Genomic DNA, 24915 nt, shown 5'->3' with positions numbered 1-24915 from the left:
TGTGAGGAATTCTTCGAGAGATTGTAAGAGTACAGGGAAAGTGAGATATTTCTTCTTCCTTGCTACTTCGAAGAGGAATTCTGTGTGCTGTAAAGAAAAGAAGAGATTCAGAAGAACTTCGAGGAGTGTTCTTGGGTAGAAATTAGAGATAAGTTATTTATTTGTTGTAGTTTGTATGACTTTGATTTTATATATGAATTCTGAGTTTTGTTGTGTTTTCCCCATGAGATATGAGTAATTTTCTGTCTTTCTCCTTGTCTCGAGATTTGTGAAATGGTGATTTTAATTGGTGAAGTCATGAAAATGTTTAAGTAATTGTGATGATCTTTTCACCTCGATCTTAATTTACTTTCAATATGACCAATTGATTTGTTAAAATATGTTGAGTTTTACAACTAAAGTGAAGATTATATCCAGGACTCAGGGAGGTCAAAACCCTTGGAAGTTGGGTGCAAATAAATAGGGAAATAATATTATCAGGCGTAGAATTGAAGATTTTAGAGTGACCGACTAAAATCTCCAATTCGGTCCTTTCGTTTGGGTGCTGAAGTGTAGATGTTAGCCCTCAGGTGAGGGTAACGTGGGAGCTCCGAAGTGAGAGCCGGTATCCTCCCAGCCTAGCCGCAGATTCAGTAAACAGGCGTAGAATTAGTCAATGTTCTTTATGCCTGGACCAAAGGGTAAAGAATAGGTATACTCCTATTTGACACAATCTAAATTGAACTAATTCACTTTATCCATTCACTATAATTTCTTGACAAAAAGAATGATGCTTTCTTATATATTGAATATCACAATTAAACCCTCTTTAGTATCATTAGTTATTTAATAGTTATTAAAATTATCTATTTGTTTCAATTGCCTATTAGTGACATATAAGCAAATTGAACTTCGTTGTTGTGATTAAAGTATTGCTTTTTTAAAATCTTAGTCCGCAATTCTAACCACTCCCTGTGGGATCGATATCTAGGACTCCATTAGAGTCCTATATTACTTGAGCGATACGTATACTTGCGTTGATAAGTGTGACTTTATAATTATTTAATATTCATTACGTCCATATTTATCTTTTATTTTAAGCATATAAAAAGTCGCTGTCACATATAAATATGAAAAACTAACAAGATTATTACCTTGTCAAAAGTTGTTATACATTGAATTACACATGCATGCACTTGCACATATTAATAATAAAAATAATAATAATAATGGAGATGGAGGATTGGATTCCTGAATAATCACTTTTCTGTGTGCTATTTCTCGCAGAGTATGTTGTTGAAAAGAATGTGAGAATGAAGCATGGACAAATACAAGTACCTTTGCATCTATGTTTTTATTAATGGATTATGAAATTGTTTTCTCTTTTTCTGATGAAAGGAAGCAATAATTGTTTAAGAAAATTTTGAGCCTATTCACTCATTTGGGTTGAGATTTCTTTGACATAATAATGATCAGTGTGGAAACTAGATGCATTGTTTTACAAACATTGTTTTTTTTTAATTGATTATAATTTTAATTAAAATGTGGAGTTTGATTTTCTTTGCCCAAGACTGCTGCACTGGATGGTGAAACTGATTTAAAGACTAGAGTTATTCCTTCAGCTTGCGTTGGGCTAGCTTCTGAACAACTGCACAAAATTAAGGTATTCTTTTCTTTTTGTTTGCAACAGTTGATAATTTTGGTATTTAATTCCTTTTGCTTGGCATTATGTGTAATTTTTTTTGAAGCAGGGTGTTATTGAATGTCCAAATCCTGATAATGATATAAGAAGATTTGATTCAAATATGCGCTTATTCCCACCCTTCCTTGACAATGATATATGCCCATTAACCATCAATAACACTCTTTTACAATCCTGCTACTTGAGAAATACAGACTGGGCTTGTGGAGTTGCAGTTTACACAGGTACTCTACGATTATATTATCACACACACACACAAACACACAAACACACATACTTTTTACTGACAATTTTGGTCCGGCTTAGTTAAATTGAGTGCTAAATGAGGTTTACTTCTATTTGTGCGGATTTTATTACTTTTTCCCACCATTTTTTTCTTTCTGATCATTTTATAAAAGTTCCATCTACTTGTTTTATTGGTTTGTTTGTTGCGCTCCATTGTACATATTCACTAAAGTCTATTTCTGCCACACGCCAATCTTACTATTTTTTTTTCTGCACCACCAAACCTATCTATCTTTTGCATCTATGAAAAGGTTCTTGTATATTTTTTTTAATGGATTTAGTCCTTTTTTTTCCACAGAAATAGTAGTTATAGTTCATTGGCTTATGTTTCTTCTCTAAATTTTTTGTAATTTCTTCTCTCCATGTCTTTTTCCTTTCTCATCTTTCTTTTCATGCTGCTGCATATGCTAGCGAAATGTTGGTTACTGATGGATTTTGGAGTTTTTTCTGGCAGTTTAAGTGCATTTATATGCTAAAGTTGCTTTAATATCTACATGTTTTATGTACACATTTATATATAACTTTGCTTTATTTTTTTCCCAGGAAATGAAACTAAGCTGGGCATGAGTAGAGGCATAGCGGAGCCCAAACTCACTGCTGTTGATGCAATGATTGATAAATTGACTGGTGCTATATTTTTGTTCCAGCTAGTAGTTGTTGTTGTTCTAGGCTTTGCTGGCAACATTTGGAAGGACACAGAAGCTCGAAAGGTGATTTATGCGTTTCTCATTGTTGATTGAAAGTTGCATGCATTGAATGGGTTCTATTATTTGAGCATGTAAAGTAAATTTTCTTAATTTACTAAAAATATTGGTTTCTATTGACTCTGTAATTTCTCTGATCACCAGAAAATTTTTTGCAAGAAAATTCTGTAAAAGCTATTTTTTATTTGTATTAACATGCTTAATAAGAATTCAGAAGTATTTTGCCACTTATTTACTTTTGCTAAGAAAGTTTACCATCTATAACAAACTATTCACGCAGTTAGATCCCGTATCTTACTTTGCTGGAGCATTGTCTTTATTAGGAGCAATTTAGCTGATGGTTAGGCTGAAGGTGCTTGGCTTACTGATTGTATTGATCTGTTTCTTGAATTCTGTTTGCTTATCTGAATTTGTTGAACATTGCTTTACTTTGTGTTACATAATTTAAAGTCTGACTAACCCTATTGTATCATCTTCCTTCATTATGAATTTATTGTGTTCCAGAAAAAAAAATGTTAGAATACTCTTCTTTATTTTCTTTTCTTTTGACAAATGTAACCCTACTCTCCTGGAGTCTTTCGTTTATTCCTGTTGAACTTTGGTAGCTCTCTCACACAAACAGCTAAATTAAAAATGACAATCGGCACTTATACATTTATGTTGATGTGATCCTTATGAACGAATAACTATTCAGTTTAAATTTGTCTTCATTTGTTTACATTGTTCGTGGGAGAAAGGCTTGTTGCTGTTGTTTACATTGCTTCTGAACAATTAGGATTTTTTTTTTATTCTGATTGACATCGGACGTACAGACTGTTTCTATAACACAGTTCACTTATCTATGTGTATATAACATGCTTACCAGTGTGGGTGATCCAAGTTACAATGGTTTGGTGTGCTATTATAGAGAATATAGTGATGGTATACCTTTTTAAGTTGGAGGTAGTACCTTAAAGTAGGTGTTCAATATTGAGTTATTTTTTATACTGGCGTAAATGTTTTTGATGCTTCTGATGTGTGATTACTTTAATTTAGCTTGAAAAATGATTGTTACTATTGATGTAGAGGGAAAGTCTTTTCTTACATGATTTGCTGAATTTAGTGCGTAAATTCTTTTAATTTTGCAGTTAGTACCTCTTAACTTTTTTCATAAACTCTCTTATCTATCATGCATTTCAGAATATTAGGATGCAAATCTGAAATATTCTATCCCATGCTTGATGATTAGATTTGCTGAAATTGCAGTCCTTATTGGTTACTATTCTTTCACTTGTTCTGAACAACTTCTCTAATGAAAATTGTTTTCATGTAGCAATGGTATGTTATGTATCCGATTGAAGGACCATGGTATGAACTTTTGGTTATTCCTCTGCGGTTTGAACTTTTATGTTCAATCATGATTCCTATATCTATTAAGGTAAAGCAAGGTTTTCTTCATCCAATTTTTTGCTCTCTTTATTTAAATATCTAATTATTCTGTTTATTTATTTAGTGGAAAGTTCTCTGATTCTATTCATCAACATGAATTTGATTTGGGTTGCTAACTCTTGAATTTTTAATTTCATGGACATGAAGTTTATTTTTTTGAAATTCGGGAAGGCTTGTTATTGCTTTTAATCAATTCCTGAATTTTCACTCTGGATAACGATTTTGCCAAAGAAAAGTTGGATCAACTTTAATGAAAGTGAGTTATATGTTAAACTAGTTGGCCTGGTAACTGCTATCTCTAGGCATTTTGAATTGATAGTTTCACACTTGTACGGGGCTTTATTCTAATCTTAATGGACCCCATTGAAAATTATAAGTACGCCTGAAACTGTAAAAAATTTGTTTTGAATCTGCCATACTCTATAACTTTTGGGACAGAATGACTTGTTAGATTATAATTTAACAACCCTAAATTTGTCCATTATTTTATTAAATCACATTAGTAGTTAATTTTTGAAGTTAGATATTAACTGTACCACTACGTTAGAAAATCTTTTAGGTTCTAGTTCATGTTCTCTTTGTTGTTGAACTATATTGAAATTTATTTGTTTGTTTCAATGAGTAGGAATCTTAACATATGATCCAATTTTCTTCACTGTTACCTTATGAATACTACTGAAACAAGCATAGTGAACATTCCAAGCAATAGTTTTCTGGAGCAGTAAAGTTTTGCACTTTATGACCAATCAATCATTTTAAAGGAAAATTAGAAATGGAAAGGACTGGATGATCATCATCATTTCGCAGTTTAACCTTGTTTTCCCTGTTTAGTTTATTTTGCACCTTGAATTTGAGGAACCGAGAACAACTCTCTAGTGTATGAGTTTAATTTTGGTTCTGCAACATCGTCATCCAACACCATTAGCCCCTTCCTTTCCTAAGACTACCAAGGTTGCAGCCAATTTAGGCTTTGTTTGGAGAAGCGATTCCTGTTTCAGCAAATCTCATTTAAAAGATGAATTCGTCAAATAAAGAAGGCGAGTTACGATCTGAAACGGCGAAAATTTACGTTTTTGCAAAACAACTTTTGGAAATGTTTGGAAGATGCTCCTTCAGCAAAAGAAATTTTTTCCAGACGTCAGCTTTCACGGCAACCGAATGGAAGTTTGTTGCCTTCTTAAACGAATCCATTGTTTGTGTTGAGACTTAAAAAAAAGAAGTGTTTGGATGTTTGGGCGCTGTTGATGTTTTTACCCCATTTGTACACCTGCAGCTTCCTTGGCCATTTGTTTTTTGTTTTTTGATAGCTCAAGTGTTTTTTGTTTTATGATAGCTTAAGTGTTATTCTGAACCTACTTTCTCATCACCTTTTTGTAATATATATTTACCTGTCAGATTTGGCAAGGAGAACATTTTAGTACTTTGATAAGGGAAGTTCAATGCAATTCAAATCTCTTAAAGCTTTCATTTTTTCAAGGTGATTTTGGTCAGCCATTAAGATTAGTTCTACCGTAAGGAGAGGTTTCTTACTGAAATTGCACATGTGAATTTGATTTGTGTAGGAAGGTTTCTCCTGTTAATTATCATTATCTTCTATCTAAATTTATTCCTATCCAACTTTTGCTTGAATGTATTTAATGGCTTGCATCAATTGTAACTTGTGTAAATTGGAATTTTTGCCATTCTATTCCATCGATAGGTAACCAAGGTTTGCTGACATCATCAAAGCTATATGTTGTAGTTTCCATCTACCACGTTGGATGAAAAATCACCTTGCAGGCTTTGGTTTTCCGGCTGCAGGAATATTATTTCTATAAGGTCATTCACCTAGCCGTTCCTTAGCCTTAAATTATAAGGAAACAACATATTTTGACCTTCTGCAACAATATTTTCTCACTCAGCCTTGTTTTGCCATTATGGTTCTGGAAGTCAAATGGAAGGCTATTAAAAGAGGTTCTTTTGAGTGAAATTTCTAGATATATTCTTAAGCCAGTCACAATTACAATTGTTTTATGTTATTTTTGTTTAATTTTTTTGTTTTAATAATTAGTTAACCTATTCTGTATTGTATCTATGCTTTGAGCATGCCTTCTAAGTGTTTTTGTTATCCTAAAAACGGTCAACAAGTTGTCCAAAATATCAATATTCTGTTTTTATGGGCATGAATTTCTAATTTTCAGGTTTCTTTAGATCTTGTGAAGACTATATATGCAAAGTTTATTGAGTGGGATGAAGAAATGTTTGACCAAGATACTAACACGCCAGCACATGCTGCAAAGTTTGTTGCTCTTACATTGAATGTGCTAAGCGCCAGAAAGCTTTCCATTCATTCTTTTGTCTTAAATGTCTGTTTCTTCCAGCACAGCAATTAGCGAGGATTTGGGACAAGTTGAATATATTTTGACCGACAAAACTGGGACACTGACAGAGAATAGCATGGTCTTTAGGAGATGCTGTATTAGTGGCATATTTTATGGGAATGAAAATGGAGATGCTTTGAAAGGTTAAACCTTCTATCTTAAATAATTCACTTTATGAATTTCATGTGTACTTTTTTGTTGACGGATATTTGTGCTAATTTCTTATATTTTGTAGTTTTACTATTGGACTATCATATAGCAATTTGTTGGTAGAAACTTTTCTTATAGACATTGACTTGCATAGAGTAAACTTAAATTTCCATTTAATTTCTTAATGCACTGAATGTAGAATTTCTTGTAGCAGCATATTTTTATCCTTATTTTGACTATAGTGGCATTTTATTCCTTAATATGATTTCTGCTTGATTGTTTTTTAATACTTCATCTTTGCTTAGATGGCCATGTATGAGAGGATTATTATTTATTCCTTTTGCTTTAGTTGCTCTTGATTCTATAATCAAACTGAATGTTGATTTGAAATGGAAGACAGTGGATTATTTGATATCGTTATTCAGATCTATGAACCGCGAATGTAAAAAAGAAGGATACCAGGACATAAAGAACCTTGGAAAAATTGGAGTTATTGTCTATGATACGATAATTTTTTGCATATGCAGTGAAACATATACGTGAAAGTAGGTTAAAAAAAAAAATTATTATAAGAATGAAGCCTACAATTATGGAAAATTCTTGAATGGAATGAATAGAAATAAATGAGCTTAAGAAAGTAGACATAATAAACGTGAATTGGAGAACCAAATAGCTTTTTATGCATCCAGTATTTCTGAAAATATATGCCTGGAGCCTTTAACTATGCCCCCCTATTGTTCAAGTGTCTAAATTATGTCCAGAAGAGAGATGTCAGGTCACTCCAAATAGCGCCCTTCATGTTTTTACTTTGAATGAGTGTTCGAGTCCCATATAGTTTTGAGCTCTTAAAAGCAGTCCCTTTCAAAATGTGTAATTTCTAGTTTTATCATTTGTTTGCTTACTGTCCAAAAAACACTACATGATACTGAAATAGTTTCACCACCCTTTTAATTCTTGTGGTCTCATCTAAGGAAAATATGATCCCGGAACTAGTTCAGAAATTAGCACAAATGAAAGCAAATTTTTATTAGCAAGTGAATTAGGGTTATAGACAACTCAAAATAGAAAGACGACACAACAACAACAATGACTGGCTAGGGCTGGAAGCGCAAGATCTGAGTGTAGTGGTGGCGTCGGCGAAGCGGAAAGGAGAAAGAAGGGTTGGTTAGAAAGAGGGCTAGTGGCTGTTTTGAGGGTTGGAAGCGTGGGCAGGTAGGGAAAGCTGTAGGGAAGGAAGGGGAAGGGTGCTATATGATGGAGGGACGGGCGGAACAACAAGGAGAGCTGTTGTAGAGGTCTGGCTAGACAACAATGGCAGCTGCTAAGGAAGGGAGCACAAATTGCTGGGAGGTGAATTGTCAGTTGAAGGGGGTGGCCGAGCAACTGGAAGGAGATGGGGTGGTCAGCGACTAAAGAGGGGTTGGGGGGTGGGGAGGAGAAGAGATAGGGAAGAACATCGGAGAGAACACGCCTCAGTGCAGGATACAACCGAAGAACCACCCGTTGTCGGATACAACCCTAGCAAGAACGGAGTCTCCAAGGGAGAATATGAAACAACAACACAACAAAGCATAACCCTAATTCTCTCACACAACAATAAAAAGACTCCAATAAGGAAAAAAAAAAAGAAAGGAAGGTAAAGGAGGGGCTGGCGACAGTTTCTCCTCTCCGAAATGACGTTCGGTCCCTTTGGGACTTGGACTGGCTCCTTCTCAAGTCGGGTACATGTATCTAGTTTGATTGCCATCCGGCTCAACCGGCTTGATGAATCGACTGGCTCACCCAACCACGCGTCAGTCTCCTGGGATTGGGGGAGCTTCGACCTCATTCGTTGAAGCTTCTGATTTATTGTCTCCAATCTCGGCAACACTTGGGTACCACAGTTTGGTTCTCTGTCTCCCAAAACATCACAAGATATTTCTTTGCTTCTAAGCATACATCAATATTGATTCACTCTTCTGGGATTGCGTGCCACACATGTATTGGTGAATCTTTCCAAAATAAGCCATAGTCGGATCAGCCTGATTTGAAGCGAAAGTAACATGGACTTTCGTGCACGGTGGTGGCTTTGGTGGTACAACGTCGACCGTGAAACACTGAAATGCCCTCTGTAGTGTCTGTCTCATGTATGGAGCGGGTGTCTCTGTCCTGTCATCCTTTGTCGTCACTAAAATTGATCCCACCAAAATTACTCTGCTCGTGAGAGCACCTGTGATCTCAGGTTCTGTTGTAGGAAGTCCGATGATATGCTTCCCATCCATGGTGAAGGAATACATGTTTCTGAATCCATTGTGTTGAGTTCTTTGGTCAAACTGGTCATCCCAATAACAGGTGGCAGACATCCATAGGGATCACGTCACATCACATATGGTCTTGGAGCCGACCCCAATTGAGAACTCTGCTAAGCATCTCCGGTCGATGCTAACCTGATTCTCCTTTTTCAACCACATTAGTGAATATGACTGGGAATGCCTTTGAGACATGATACTCAATTTCCCAACCATCTGTGTAGATGCCACGTTTTGGTTGTTCCCTCCATCGATGATGAGGCTGCATACCTTCCCGTTCATGGTGCACCTGCTGTAGAATATATTGTAACGAAGCCACTGCGAATCCCTGTATCAATATCGGTTTGTAGGACCCGTCTAACAGCGAGTGCTTGGGCTTCATCTCATGAAAGATGTTACACCTCACCCTGGTTCTCAGCCGTTTTCTCGTTGCTAACTTCCTCCACAAAGCTCTGATCTGTGAGGGTGACTACTTGGCTCGTGGGACAACTAAAGATTATGTGGCTGTAGCCATGACGTTTGAAACACTTTCTGGTTGGTACTGTATTGGAGGAGCTACTTTTTTCTTACTTCTTATCACGATGATTCGGCTTTTTACTTCCTTGTTCAGGCTTGATAGTTCCTCCGGAGATACCATTATCGGTCATGGTGGCCGTAGGGTGACTGCTTGCATGAAGGCTACTGCTTGAAGGACGACAACTGCATGCTTTGTTTCTGTTGTCTTTTTACCTTCAAGGTTAGAGTCTGAACATCTCAAAATGACAAATGAGGTTGCAGTTGCACAAAGTCGGTAATACTTGGCTTTAGGCCTCCCCAGATAACGTGCCAAGGTGAACCCGTCTTGCTCGATCAAATCACACCTCATCTGTAGCTGATCAAACTGCTTCGTGAACTCTACTAATTGATCCCTTCGCTGCAAGTGGTTGTGCCTCAAAAACATTTCCCGACGGTAGTGGGGTGAGAGGTATTTTCTCTGCATCGTTTTCTTCATCATCTCCCACTTGGTAATATTATGCCGTTTTTTTTCCGCTCGTCTCTGTCAGTTCTCCCACAAAAAAGAGGCACTTTTTTTCAACTTGATAGCAACTATTTTGTCTTATGACACATTCTTATACTCGAAGATCCGTTCAACAGATTGCAACTAATCAATAAAGTCTTCTGGATTCATACATCAATTATACTCTGACAAATCCACTTTGATGCTAAAGTCTCTACCTCCAATTGACCTTCTCTCTGAAATTCTCTCTATCGAAGGGATTCAGACACCTCTCTCAATGCCTCTCCTCTAATATTGGTTTCTGAAATGTCTTCTTCGTCACTGAAATTTACCCTATGGAAGTGATTCGGGTCCTTCTCTTTTCCTCCCCTTTGACTCTTCAGATCTCGGTCAAGGGTGAACTCCCCTGAGTCATCTCATCAATCTCTATAGCATCTGTTGAAGGCAACAGAGTTCTCGCCCAATCTTTTTCAATGTGGGCTCGGGCATGTATTTTTTTGGTGGCATGGTTATGTTTGTGATTTGTGGAAGTGGAAAGGGTATTTGGTGGTTGAAAAGAAAATTTTTAGTTTATGGTGGATGTTAGGAAACTCTAGGATAGGACTCGGGTTATGCTAGTTCTGATACCAAATGATACCATAACAAGTTTAGAAATCAACATAAACGAAAGCAAACATTTATTATCAATTGAATTAGGGTTACGAACACTCAAGCCAAAAAGACGACACAACCACAACTATCTCCGGCTAGGTACATAAGCGAAGATCCGATTGGTGGTGGTGGCATCGGCGATGCAACAAGTGAAAAGGGCAGGTTGAGGGCTGCAGGGTAGGTTGAAAAAAGGGCTAGTGGCTGGTTTGAGGGTTATGTGTGTTGGGAAGCAAATGAAGCTGGTGGGAAGGAAGGGGAAGGGTGCTTGGTGATGGAGGGATGGGCCGAACAGCAAGAAGAGCTGCTGTAGATGGCTGTCTGGATGCAGGAGGGTGGCTGGGGGGACTGCACGGCAATGGCGGTTGCAGGGGAAGGGAGCAATGGTTGCTGGAGGTGAATTGGAGGGCTGGACAGCTGGCTTGCGGCAGTTGAAGGGGGCGGCAGAGCAACTTGAAGGAGATGGGGTGGCTGGCGGCTAAGGAACGAGAAGGGATAGGGAAGAAGATAGTTGAGGATACAACACAACTTCAGAGCAGGATATAACTGAAGCACCACCTGTCGTTGGATACATCCCTAGCAAGGGAGGAGACTCCGAGGGAGAATTTGAAACAACAACACAACAAAACATAGCCCTAATTCTCTCGCACAACTATAAAAGGACTTCGATAAGGAATAAAAAAAACAATAAAGGAAGGTAGGGGAGGGGCTTGCGGCAGTGGCGTCCCTCCAAATTGCCACTCGGTCCCTCTGGGATCTGGACTGACCCCTTCTCAGAGCGGATATAGGCACCCAATCTACTTGCGAACTGGTTCAGCCGGCTAGGTTTCCCAGCTCCGTGTCAAACTACTTTTTTAGAATTGAATGTACGAATTTAGTTGCTTTCTTTTTACTTGATCTCCTGATTTTTGCATGTAAACATTCTGGTATCCAGGATTGATTCCAAGAATTAGTCTGCCAATGTTAGCACGCAGTTGTATTTTGGACCCTTTTAAAATGTGAGATAGATTTAGTATCACGAACGTTTTAAATAGAAGGAAGCCTCTATAGTCGAATGTGAACAGAAAAATGCAAAGTTGTGCTTTTTCAGCTTTCTCTATTTTCTTTTAGGCTTTTGGGTATAGGCTATAAGGAAGTGCGATTTCTCATGATTGTTCCATGTGGTACACTTTCATAGTTACATGAGAAATTTGCTGCAGTCAACTTCCTTTGATTATTATTTTTACGCTCTTTGTATCAGTTTTTGTTGAGCTGATAAGATTAATTTTTGTAATTATCTTGCATATTTATCAGCAAATTTATTTCTTTTTAACCAACGTACTAAATTACTAGTTATTACTTGTTTAGAAGCAAACAATGATATGATCCAATGCTATTTGATACAATTGTAGTGATTAATCATCGCTTGAAGAAACCCAATATTTAGACAATCCAACACTTGGCACTGTTTATCCTTTCCATCTATATTCACATTTTTGCCACACTTAACTTAGTTTTTTTTTGGGAAAAATGAGGGCCACACACCACAAATGCATTAAAATATAAACAAAAATTTACACAAAGGAGGCTATGGACCTTATGTAAGCAGACAGTAAAATACTCCTATCCAAAAAGTCAAATAAAAAACATTGAGGAGAGCTCAGGGTAAAGAACTAGTTCAATGAAATGCTCCATCCAGGGCTACCTATACTATTGATTTTTTTCTTATTCTTTTGCTTTATGATTCATTTTCAATTTCCAAATAATGAATTTAATCTTAGTTTTTAAAGTATGACTTTTTTATTTTCAATCATTTTCATGAATATTTTTTTTGTATTAATACTATTATTGTGCTCTCATATGAGCTTGTGACAGCACTCATATGATAACTTTTTTATAGGGGTTAATATTTGAGATTCATCCCAACTGCGTTATATTTCAATTATTCCATTTTCTTCTTCATTCCATTTGACCCTTGAATCCTACCATCTACCTATCCTTAACAGAAGTAACTATCTGACTCTTTATCTAGATAGATGCTGCATTGCTCAATGCTATTAGCAACAATGTCCCCGATGTTATCAGATTTCTCACTGTAATGACGATTTGCAACACCGTAATACCAGTGAAAAGGTGATTCATGTGAAGCAGTTTTTTCTTCTGTTTATTATTGTTTAATGATTCTTTTTTGTTGTCGTCTGCAGCATTGGTGGTGCAATGATGTATAAGGCACTATCTCAGGATGAATATGCTTTAGTAAATGCTGCCTCTCAGTTGCATATGGTTCTAATCAGCAAAAGTGGAAATTTTCTTCGTAGGAGATTCACACTTTAAGCCTCCTGGACATTTTTTTTTGTTTTCTTATTTTTTTATGGCATACATTTGCAGTTACTGAACTATATTTTGAAATGACCAACTCAGAGGTTAACTTCAGGGGTGTAGCTTTGCAATATGAAATATTAGACATTCTAGAGTTCACATCAGATAGGAAAAGAATGTCTGTTGTTGTTAAGGACTGCCAGACTGAAAAGATTATCCTCTTGTCCAAAGGAGCAGATGAAGCCATTCTTCCTCATGCTTCCGTTGGTAAGGTTTAATGTGACTTTGAGGAAATAAAGTTTGTTTCTGTAAATATTAATTTTGTTTATCATGCTTTCGAGTTCTTTTACCTTGCATTGAGGATGTGTGGAGCACCTTGCGGTGAAACTATAGAAAGGTGATATTTTAATGGAGATAATACATATTTTCTTATGACCCTTGATTTTAAGGTGGAGATCCTGAATAAGTCTTAACATTAATACGAATTGAATGAAGGATGTCTTTAGTCGTTTTAAATGGACCGCTCTATATTCGTTATCTTTATTTGTTTGCATTCTGTTTCCTTTTCTGTTATTTTTGTATCCATTGGAACCTTAGTATTATAATGATAATTAATCTTTTCTTTTTCTTTTTTTTTTGGATTTTTTATAGCTACTTTATTGTTTAAAGCTTTGACATATCAAATTTTTTTTCTTTTTAGAAACATGCTAAACAAAGAGCAATATTACACTTGAATCTCTTTCGCGGCTTCCTAATCATGGGCAAAGTATTTGCAGAGCAACTCACCAATTTCTACATGGATGGTGATGACTTTGTATTTAAACATCACATGGCAGAAACACAATTTTATCAAATAAAATTTTAAACCGCTTTAAATATCTTCATGGATAGACTATTTCCTCTTTGTTCTTTTGGACTCTAATGGAAAACATTTATTGAAAAAGCCTCTTTACCTCAAATTTATGGAAAAATTAAAACTGCTGAAGTACTGATGATTTTGTGATTTTTTGCCACAAGTTTCCATGGCTTGAAATAGTTTTGAACTCAAAGATTTTGGCTCCTGTAAATAGAGGGAAAATGATGCATGACCAAAAAATCCAATTAGGCAAGAATTCTGACGTGAATATGTGAATAACATTTTAGGACCTCCCGATCGACATTGCCTATCATCTATTGATGCCGAAAACGACCTCCTCCTACAATCAGTCATCCCCTCCTTGTTTCTCAAGCATTCCCATTGCTCTTGTAGAAGGACAAATTAGAATTCATGGCATTTTAATCTTGTCATCTTCAGTTAGGAAGAAAGGCAGATATTGATAATTTTCACTCATATAACTGACTATTTTAACTATGTTAGGCCCTATACTTTTTCTCCTACTGAGTTTTTTATGTTTAAAACTTTTATTGCATCTCTTATGAGTTTTCTGTATTCCTGTATAGATTTTGTGCAATGCTAACAAAAAAAATACGCTCTCGATCAAGCTAAAATTTTTAGCACGACATAATTAATATATTGTTGTTACTGCTGTTTTTAGTACTGTAATTATTTAAATTGATATAATACGATGGGCATGCCTTTCTTAGCAGGACAACAATTGAGGCCTTTTATTGATGCTGTAGAACAGTATGCACTTCTCGGCTTGCGCACTCTTTGTTTTGGTTGGCGTGAACTTGATGAAGGTGAATATATTGAATGGTCCCGTATGTTCAAGGAGGCTAACAGCACATTAACTGATAGAGAGGTATTTGAAAATCAGTTTTTTTCTCATGCTCAAGTATAATCAACTAATAATTCCTTTTCATGTTCATGCAGTGGAAACTAGCTGAGGTTTGCCAGAAGTTAGAGCATCATATTGAGATTCTTGGAGTTGCTGCAATTGAGGATCGTCTACAGGTGCCTATTTTTTGATGATTCTTTTTTATTTTTGTGGTTTATTGCGTCGTTGCGGGATGAAAATATAAATATTCTTATTGTATATTGTTGTTTCATATTCAAGTAGGATGGTGTGCCTGAAACAATTGAAACTTTGAGGAAGTCAGGAATTAATTTCTGGATGTTGACTGGTGATAAACAAAGTACTGCCATACAGATTGCTCTCTCATGCAATTTTATTTCTTCAGGTTATTTCAATATTTCATGCCACCCACTATTTTAATTGTTCAAACCTGTTATATTTATGGGTGAAGAAAGTAAATCAATAATTCTTTTTTTTTGTCTTTGGTTGAAGTGGGAAAATTGTTTTTGCTTTATCTCCACTTCATGCATGCATAGGTTTGTTTTTCAGACAATATATCATAAATTATCATTGAGAAAGTTTCATCTAAACCCATGATTTGTCTTTGCTGTTGACATATTTTCTTGAAGGGATTCTCTTAGATTTTTTATGCTCCAAATTCCCAAGTGGTACCATTCAGTAAAGTAAATATTGTTCCTTATTTTAATTAAAAGATTAAAAAAAATATTGGACTTTGAAAGTCATTTACAGCAAGAACTGTAGTCATGGGCGGTGATGCACTGTACTTGACATGGTGATTGTTATATAAATTGTTCAAACCTGTTATATTTATGAGAAATGCAAGATACTGTGGTTGTTATGGCATCCTTACAGAGTTAGATCCGAGTCATTGTGAGCAGCCGGTGAGGTGAGTAGTTTACTTGAGTATAGGGTCTTAAATGTCTTTTTTGTTAATTGTTTTTTAATAGCTTCTCGTCGCTTTAATTATGATGCCACATCGAGTTTTTCCCTTAAAAAATCTGTTTCTTGGCACCAGGCTAGGGATTCATAATCATTTAGTTATTCTCAGTTGGGTTTATGATTTTCATTTTCTATTATTGTTTTTCATTGCGAGTAAAATGATTGCTTCCATGAAGGTTCGCCATTTTTTACTTGTGTGTTTAGAAACCAAGCGCATACTCGGTTCAAATCTTCAGAAATACTTGACTTTCTCAAGATATTTTTTTTAGAACACGATTGTAACATACACATATATAGATGCAAATACATTGCTTTTGGCTTATTCTTTCATTTTAAATCATTGCAATCCTATTAGTAAAATTCTCTTTTCTTGATCGGCACGGGTGTAGATGGGCCATTTACTTGCATTCTCAAGATTTTAACATGCACACAAATCATCATAATTATTAATGTTGTTTCTTATTTGGTTGCTTTAATTCAATGCTATTGCATTTCTACATAACCACAACTATCTTCAACTGCATTTCTTATTTGCTTCCGTGAAGGTTCGCCTTTTTTTACTTTGTGTTTGTTTAGAAACCAAGCTCATACTGAGTTCAAATCTTCAGAAATACTTGACTTTCTGAAGATATTTTTTTTTGGAACACGATTGTAACATACACATATATAGATGCAAATACACTGCTTTTGGCTTATTCTTTCATTTTAAATCATTGCAATCCTATTAGTAAAATTCCCTTTTCTTGATCGACACTGGCGTAGATGGGCCATTTACTTGCCTTCTCAAGATTTTAACATGCACACAAATCATCATAATTATTAATGTTGTTTCTTATTTGGTTGCTTTAATTCAATGCTATTGCATTTCTGCATAACCACAACCATCTTCAACTGCATTTCTTATTTGCTTCCGTGAAGGTTCGCCTTTTTTTACTTGTGTGTGTTTAGAAACCAAGCTCATACTGAGTTCAAATCTTCAGAAATACTTGACTTTTTCAAGATAATTTTTTTGGAACACGATTGTAACATACACATATATGGATGCAAATACACTGTTTTTGGCTTATTCTTTCATTTTATATCATTGCAATTCTATTAGTAAAATTCCCTTTTCTTGATCGACACGGGCGTAGAAGGGCCATTTACTTGCATTCTCAAGATTTTAACATGCACACAAATCATCATAATTATTAATGTTGTTTCTTATTTGGTTGCTTTAATTCAATGCTATTGCATTTCTACATAAGCACAACTATCTTCAACTGCATCTCTTTTAATTTTTGTTGTTGACTTTTCATCGAAAAACGGTTTGTACAATTTCAAAATAGTTAACTTGATTGAATTATTGTACCCCAGAAAAAAAAAAAGAACCGAGTAAAATTGAATCCCTCAAATTTTACATGGTAGAAATAAACAAAGTAGGTTTCTGTGTTGATTGGAGATCAGAAAACCGCTCATTGATGATGCATATCTTTTTGTAGGAAGTATTAAAATAGGTTACTATGCAAAGGAGATGTATCAAACCAATGTGTATTCTCGTCTCTAGTTTAATCAGAGAAGAATCTTTTTTTTTTATTCTAAACTTTCCAAATTGAAACAAAAAATTATTGTCATAGAGATTAATAAAGTTATTTTAATATGTTTGTCCCAAAAAGGGGGAGAATAAAGCCTTAATGCTTCCAGATACTTTTTGAATGCCAATCAAATTGTAAAGACTATCACAGAATTATAGTTAAAGAGCACATTTTTAGCCATTGGTGGGTTCTTTAGAGAGGTTGTAACAGTTATTTGGGGAAAAAAAAAGTGTATACACAATTCGAAGATCTAAATCACTGCTGGAGAAAAGATTAAAGTTATGCTAATAGTGAATGAAGACAAAGCTTGAAATTTTCGTAAATATTTTCAATGTACCATATTGTCCCTCATTAAACATAAAAATAAATTTTCAATCATGTCATGTTGTCATCATACTTATTGTTTAATTTTTTGCTACAACAATAATAAAAAAATTGCTGTTCTTCAAGAGCCAATAAGCCACAGCAATAACCTACATGTCAAGTTCGTTCACATTGATTTGGATGTAAATTACTCATTTTATGTATTTACGAATGTTTGCATATGGTTCCAATACCACCCACAATGCATCTAAGGCAATTGTGTAAGAAAGGCTGATAAAAAGATTTAATTTAGGATCTTGGGTAGGGAGGATTTGTAATTGAGAATAAAATCGTAGTTGTGAGAGAGAAATATGAAGAGATTGTGCCCATTTAAAGTGGAGGTTTGGGTTGAGATACAAATTGCATGAGTTTGTGGTAGTGGGGGATTGCTTTTCTTGAAGAGGTGTTGATGCCAATGAGAAAAACCAGTTGTGAGGATCTAGCAATTGAAGAGGTGGTCATGTTGATACTCATGCTGAAGAAGTTTTTCTTCCCCTTGAGAGACGAAGAACCTTTTAATGGTTAAGAGGAGGGAGGGCTTGTAGATTGAGTGGAATAACTCAACTGTAATTGTCGGAGAGAGAGGTTGTGTAATGGTAGCAAGATCTTAATGATGCATTAGATGTAAAATATAGATGAATATTATGTGATTTTTAACACAATGTAACTATCCATTAAAGAATACTATTGGATTAAAACATTGAATCCCTTGAAACGTGCTATATCAACTAAATCATTAGACTATCACCACCATTATTAGAGCCACTTTTTTAAAACAAATGGAAAAACCACCATAAATGAAATTATTTGGTCACAACTAAATGCACTGCAGTTGTGTAACTTCGGTAATAAACTAAAATTTTTCTTCACCACTATATGCTTACAAGAATTATTACAATTGATGACAACATCTCCAATTACCTAACAAATCATTATTCTATCATCACTGCCGCAGCCTTCTAATTTGAACCCTTAGCATTTCATTTACAATAATAGAATCCTTTAGAAGTAAAGCAATTGTGTAACTTTAGTATTGAACAGATATTTTTATCACCAAGATATACCTACTGGAATTATTACAATTTATGACGACATCTCCAATCACCCGAAAAATTTTTATTCTATCATCAGCTATCGCAACTTTCTATTTTGAAACCTTTAGCATTTCTTTTAACATTGAACCAGGTTTTTTCATCACCACTGTATACCTACTAGAATTATTACAATTGATGACAGCTTCTCCAATCACTAACATATCTTTATTCTATCATCTGCTGCTGAATCTTTCTATTTTAAGAACTTTAGCATTCCTTTTACAATAATAGGATCCATAAGAGAAACAAATTCATCTTCCTTACCTCTAAAAAATGTTACTGTGTTCTTACTCTTTTTTTTATTGTTTTTCCTCTTATCCATTAACAAGCCTCAGTTCTCACTTGCAGGAAGCGGACCCTTCTCACTGAGGTTTTTTCTCATCACGCTCGACACCTCTTTAAGATTTAGACATCTACCTTTACCACACATGCTTTCTTTGTCGCAGCCCAATTCTTTTCTTTAAACTTGTTCAGCTTAAGTTTAATGGACCTAATCTTAATGATCTTTTGCTCTCACAATTATTATTGCCTTCTCTTTTTCAAAAGATTTTAATATATAGCCAACCTTAACTCACACTCCTTGATTGTGTGGTCTTAGAAGTCCTAAAATATCATCTTTTGATTTACCTTTACCCTTTTTGTAGTGAGCACCTTGATGCATTGTAGGCAGTATTGCACTCTTTACACATTCTCGAACTCCAATGACACTTTAGCCAATTGTAGCTACATGCTGAGGAGCTCATTCTGTTGTTCATTATCTCTTGCAAAGAGTGAATGTGCTGCAATAATGAATTAAACTCAACCTACAAAGTGTTGGATTTCACTCATATGCATTTAATTGAATATAGTACAATCCAAAAATAATTTTGGTTGACCTAAGTAATTTTTTGTTGACATGGTAAATGTATTGAACCAGAAAGGGATTTAATCCACGAAGATAAGAATAATATAAGTATCTATTCTCAGGATCTAGATGAGAATCTCCTTGACGGTAGGGCGGGTACGGGCGCGGTTTTACAGAATGAGACTAGGATACTTCTTTTGGGCAAAGCTTAATTGGGATATTGGTGTTGTGGAGCTCCGTGCTATCACTTCCATTGATAATATTTTCTAACCCTGGATGAGAGAGGTAAAGGGTATTGTTGTCGAGGGGGATAACGTTAACATCTTCAATTACTTGAGGAGGACTTTGGTGGAGAAAACTTGGAAGGACAACCTGTATATTGGTCTTATTTTTGACTTTACTAGTTTTAGACAGGTTTTTTTTTTTTTTTGGTTTTATTCCTCGGGAGCTTATTAAGGCTGCCCACTTTTGTGCCCAAAGGGTTCTTTTACATAGTTTTCTTTTGATATGGTCCCTTAGTCGTTTGAGCTTTTTTCTATCCCCCGTGATGATAGGAACTCTTTTGCACAGGTTTGAGGACTTCTAAGTTTCTTTTACCCTCATTGTGGGAATATGTGAAAAAAATCATGAATTTGTTTTCAAAATATGATTTGAACCTAGAATGTTGACTTAAATTCTAATATGCAGGTTTTTTTTGGATTGTAAGGCGGAATGAAATAAAAAATTATTAATTTATTTTTTAATGAGAGGTTAAGGTAATAGTTTGTGGAGCTGAATCATAATGTTTACAACCTAGACCAAAAAAAATACTCATTATTATTTTTTATGTGATGTTGATAATAAATTTAAAGAGATGCGATTGATAGTAGTGGTAATGGTGTAAAAATGCAAAATTGTTTTCAAGCAACCTAGTAAGCAACAATGTTAGTATTTATGATGATTTGCTTGGATGTGAATATTGTGAGAGTTTAATGATTTTGATAATATGGTTGCTCTCGCTTTAAATTAATATTTATGTGCTTATATAGATGTAGATGTGTATATCGTTGCATACATATATATGTATATGCATTTCGTGTTACTCTTACATCACATAAAATGTCCTTGAGCCGATCAAGGTTCTCTAAAGATATTGTCCTTGGTGCGGCTTTTTTTTTATGCATGTATTGGCCAAAGTATGTTGAGCTTGACTGAAAATTATTTTCCATCCTTCTTTATCGAACCAACCTTTTGAATATTTTTCCTTGGTGTGGCTTTTGAAATCGTTTTACTTTCAATAACTCTCTGTTATAATCATTTATCATTTCTTTCTCCACTTATTTATCTAGATATTTTAAAACTATCATACTCAACTTGGTTGTTGACTGATTTATTTTTACTCAATAATTAAATTTTTATAAGGCATGTTTTGTATCCATATGTCTCTGAGGTACATCTTTATTTTGTTACCATTATGTTAATTATATAGTTGTATCCTCACCGATAACCTTATCTTTATACTTTGTCTTCATGGGATTATTTTTCCGTAGATTCATCTTTGGCCATGGATTGTCAATAACCGCAAAAAAAACTTCTCATGATTTTTTCTATATGTTTACGAACAAATGAATTACTGGTCCCAAGTCCAGACGTGAAAAGTAGATGGTTGCGTTAGCTAGTTGTCAACCAACGTAAAATATGTCGAAAAAATCATGATATAATTCCTTTTTATCATTGTGTAAGTGTCAGGGCGTCTCTTAGAAGCGATGCGCTGTATAGCTTAAATACATTGAAAAGTGTGCAAGGGTCACTACACCGACGCCTGAGTATAGTGTCAAATAAAAAAAGGGGTCCCACATTACGGACGAATGCAGGTGTCAAATAAAACAAAAGTTCCCCATTACGGACGGATGCAGATAAAAAAATTAGTCCATGAAACAAATGAAATTAATATTAGGATAAGATCTTGGAATATAGGTACTCTCAATAGTAAATTAATAAAATTAGTTGATATTATAATTCATAGAAAGATTAATATCTTATGTATTTAAAAAACTAAATGGATTGGAGAAAAGGCTAAGGAGATTGATAACTTAGATTTTAAACTTTGGTATTCTGATAAGAGTCGCACTAAAAATGGTGTATGTGTAATTATAGATAATAGTTTGAAAGATAATGTTGTAAAAATTAAGAGAGTTGAAGATAGAATTATAACCTTTAAGATTATCATTGATACTAAAATTTTTAATATTATAAGTGCTTTTGCTCTTCAAGTAAGTTTAGATATAGGGTCTAAAGATAAATTATGGAGAAGATTTATTATAAATGATATCTCTTAAAGAAAGAATTTTTATTGGAGGAGATTTAAATGAACATGTTGGTGGAGTAGTAGAAGATTTCAGAAATATTCATGATGGCTACGGTTTATAATGACTAATGAAGAATGTAGAGCTATTTAGATTTTGCTTTAGCGTACGATTTGTTATTACTAATACTTTATTCAATTAAAGAGATGAGCATCTTATTACTTAAAGAATTGATCTAATAAAATACAAATTGATTATTTTCTTATTAGATGAAGACATCGTCGACATTGTAAAGATTGTAAGGTCATTCCAAGTGAGGATTTAAGTACCCAATATTGTTTATTAATTCTAGATTTTAAGATGAAGAGTTGTAAAATAAAAAATACTAGGACTCATCATCGTAGAATTAGATGAAGAACCTAAAAGACACAAATAAAATTATTTTTATGAGCAAAATTCAAGGTTTCAAAATTTTGGATGTTCATGATGAAACAAATATTATGTGGGATAAATTAACAAACACTATTAAACAAGTAACAAATGATGTACTTAGAGAATTAAAACAAAATGTTTCTATGTATAAAAAAAGTTGGTGGTGGAATAATAATGTGCAAGAAAAGGTAAAAGATAAAAATTTATGTTATAAAAATTGGTTTAAATGTAAAAACATAGAAAATTGGGAAAAATATCAAACGGTCCGAAGAGAGTCTAAAAGAATAATCAGTCGTTAAAAATTCTGCTTTTAATGATCTTTATAACAGATTAGTTACTAAGGAGGGTGAAAAATATATGTATAAACTAGCTAAACGAAGAGAAAAAAACATGTAAAGATTTAATTCAAGTAAAGTGTATTAAAGATGAAAATCAAAAAGTGTTTTTTTGAGAGAGATATTTAATAAAGGTGGGTGAGTTTTATTATTATTAACGTTATTAAGATCACTAAGGTCGATTGTATTTTTAGAAACTTCGTTGAAAAGTTGTTTCCGAACAAATGCATGCTTAGAGTGGCCATGGATAGTCAATATGTCGAAAAACATTGATGATTTTTTCTTTATGTTAATGAAGAAATGCATGCATGGGCTAAAAGATGTGAAAAATTATGTGTACGTTGGGATGCAGTATTATGTGCGGATGTGTTATTCTTGAAAAAAAATACAGAATCTATGGTTGGGATAAGTCGATGCTTATATAATTGTTTGTGTATATGTATGCTCATGCATTTGGGTCTTTTTAGATGTATGTGTTGACCTCATTTTCAGCGAGGTCTTTGTTTCTTTCTCCTAGAACCTAGGATCTAGCTTTAGGAGTTTCTTATGAGTGGTCCCAAGCACTCAAGCTTTAGTTGTAAGTGCTAAGGATCGATATGTGGAGGGTCAAAAAATGAGTTCTCATAGGATCAGGAGGTCTTGGACAAACCCTTTGTGACTCGGCTATGCAAACACCACAATTCACACATTCAGTTCGCATAAACATAACAATTCACACCACTGACAACTACACATATTGCACTGTCAATTAAACTAAAGTCAAATTTGAAAATAATCCATCGCGAGCTAAAATTCAAAGAAAAACCAAAGTTGACAAATTTTTGGTCCGACTATCGACGAACTCATCCGGATGACCCCGGATGACGAAACAGACCATGCAAGTGCATCTAGAACGCCGATTTTGGCTAGGAAGGACACCAATATTGCTATTGTTCTGCGTGCAAGAGAGCGACACCAAAATCAATGCACATGAATATTTAATTAGGGGTTACGAGTTCAGGCTTAGCCCAGGTTCAATTCAAGCTCTACACGGGCTAAACAATTTAGAATTTCAAAATTTCAAATTTCAAACGAGCCATTTAATCTCCCCTTAATTGAATTCAATAAGAGATTATTATTTGCGGAATTTTACCTCCCATACATAGAAGTTAATCAATTCTTCACCAATTAGAGATCCTTTTGAAATCCTCAGGATACAAGATCCCTCTCTCGGCTCTCTCTTCCTCACTCCACCGAAACCCTCACTTAGGTCCTCACCTTCCTCTCTCGACCAGATCCCGCTCCCTCTCCCTCTACCGCAACTCTCCCGTTCGACCTCCTTCTCCTCTCGACTAGGTCCCACTCCCCCTCTCTTCCTCGCCACCGAAACCTCGCCTGCTTCGCCTCTTCTGCTCGACTCGTCTCCTTCTTCCTTTGCCTCTCGCTCGGCCCCCTTCAGCGAAACCCTCAACGGTTCTGCTCCCCTCCCTTCCTCCACTTAATCACTAGATCCCTTCAATTCTCGAAACCACATGCGAAGGATTTCCTTCTTTGATCAATCTTCCTGGGAACCGCAAAGAATTTTTTTCTCCTCCTGTTTCCCGTCTTAAGGGCTGAATTTATGCGCACACTTTGGATCTCATATTTTGCTCCATATTAATTTCTTGAAAATATTGTCGGCACTTAAAAAGAGAAAGAAAAAGATTGTTTGGGGGGTCGCCCGTAAGAAGCTGTCGGTCGCCGGAATCGAAATCCCGTCACCCGCTTCGGAAGGATTTTTTAATTTACGTATATATATATAATTTTAGAAAAATATGAAATCAAACTGACCTCATATTTTTCACAGTTTAAATGAAAGAGCACTCTACCTCAAATCCTGTATCTATCCCGAGGGATAAACACAAGACTGGAGGATAAGACTCGATCAAATAAACTAAGAAATATATGACATCCGTTTGGTCTGCGAAACCGTTTTATTTACCGACAATTTTTCCTATTTAATACAAAAAATTAAATAGAGTATTTTAGGCTGGGTTCAGAAAAGCTTCCTATAAGGGCAAACCCCTATAGTTAATTACATCTTAAATGACCGAAGTCACTTAAGAAAACTCTTGATAAAAATCAGGAAATATTTTCTTCAAAGTCAAAAGGATAGGACTTTTCAACGAGATCGGACGAAGATGTGTGAAAGGGGAAATGCTCGAATCTGGAACATTGTTGAAGAATCCAAATGAAGAGAAACTAGGTGAGGCCACAGATCCGGAGGTGAACTCTCGTGACTTCCCGGTCTATCCTATGATTTGGCTTCAGTTTTGAGAAGAAATTATTCAAGTGTTTCATCCTGTCAATTTTATTTAATTAGGGCTTATATTTACGTGACATAGTCACACAAATTGCCTGAAAGATATGAGGGTTTACGTCGTATCGGACGACAACCTCGGAACCTAGAACGAGTTTAGGGCTTAAATCATACG

At 35.0% G+C, this 24915-nt stretch overlaps 1 protein-coding gene across 5 annotated transcripts in view; it reads left to right on the top strand.

The window, feature by feature from the left end:
• Positions 1–24915, top strand: part of LOC110034084 (phospholipid-transporting ATPase 2) — a 91461-nt gene that overhangs the window by 30408 nt on the left and 36138 nt on the right. For 3 of the 5 annotated variants that reach the window (XM_020738340.1, XM_020738343.1, XM_020738344.1), the window contains 12 exons: positions 1550–1642; positions 1731–1905; positions 2510–2676; positions 3983–4087; positions 6279–6376; positions 6459–6601; positions 12557–12653; positions 12725–12834; positions 12942–13106; positions 14424–14581; positions 14653–14733; positions 14840–14960. In XM_020738340.1, coding sequence (XP_020593999.1) covers positions 1550–1642; positions 1731–1905; positions 2510–2676; positions 3983–4087; positions 6279–6376; positions 6459–6601; positions 12557–12653; positions 12725–12834; positions 12942–13106; positions 14424–14581; positions 14653–14733; positions 14840–14960 — 1513 coding nt within the window. The remainder of the gene's footprint in view (positions 1–1549; positions 1643–1730; positions 1906–2509; positions 2677–3982; positions 4088–6278; positions 6377–6458; positions 6602–12556; positions 12654–12724; positions 12835–12941; positions 13107–14423; positions 14582–14652; positions 14734–14839; positions 14961–24915) is intronic. The other 2 variants (XM_020738341.1, XM_020738342.1) reach the window with 2 other exon arrangements.

The sequence above is a fragment of the Phalaenopsis equestris genome, unplaced genomic scaffold, assembly GCF_001263595.1.
Source record: "Phalaenopsis equestris unplaced genomic scaffold, ASM126359v1 Scaffold001343, whole genome shotgun sequence".
NCBI classification, from domain to species: domain Eukaryota; kingdom Viridiplantae; phylum Streptophyta; class Magnoliopsida; order Asparagales; family Orchidaceae; genus Phalaenopsis; species Phalaenopsis equestris.
The sequence above is the reverse complement of the archived record's forward strand: the minus strand, read 5'-3'. Positions and strand labels throughout refer to the sequence as shown.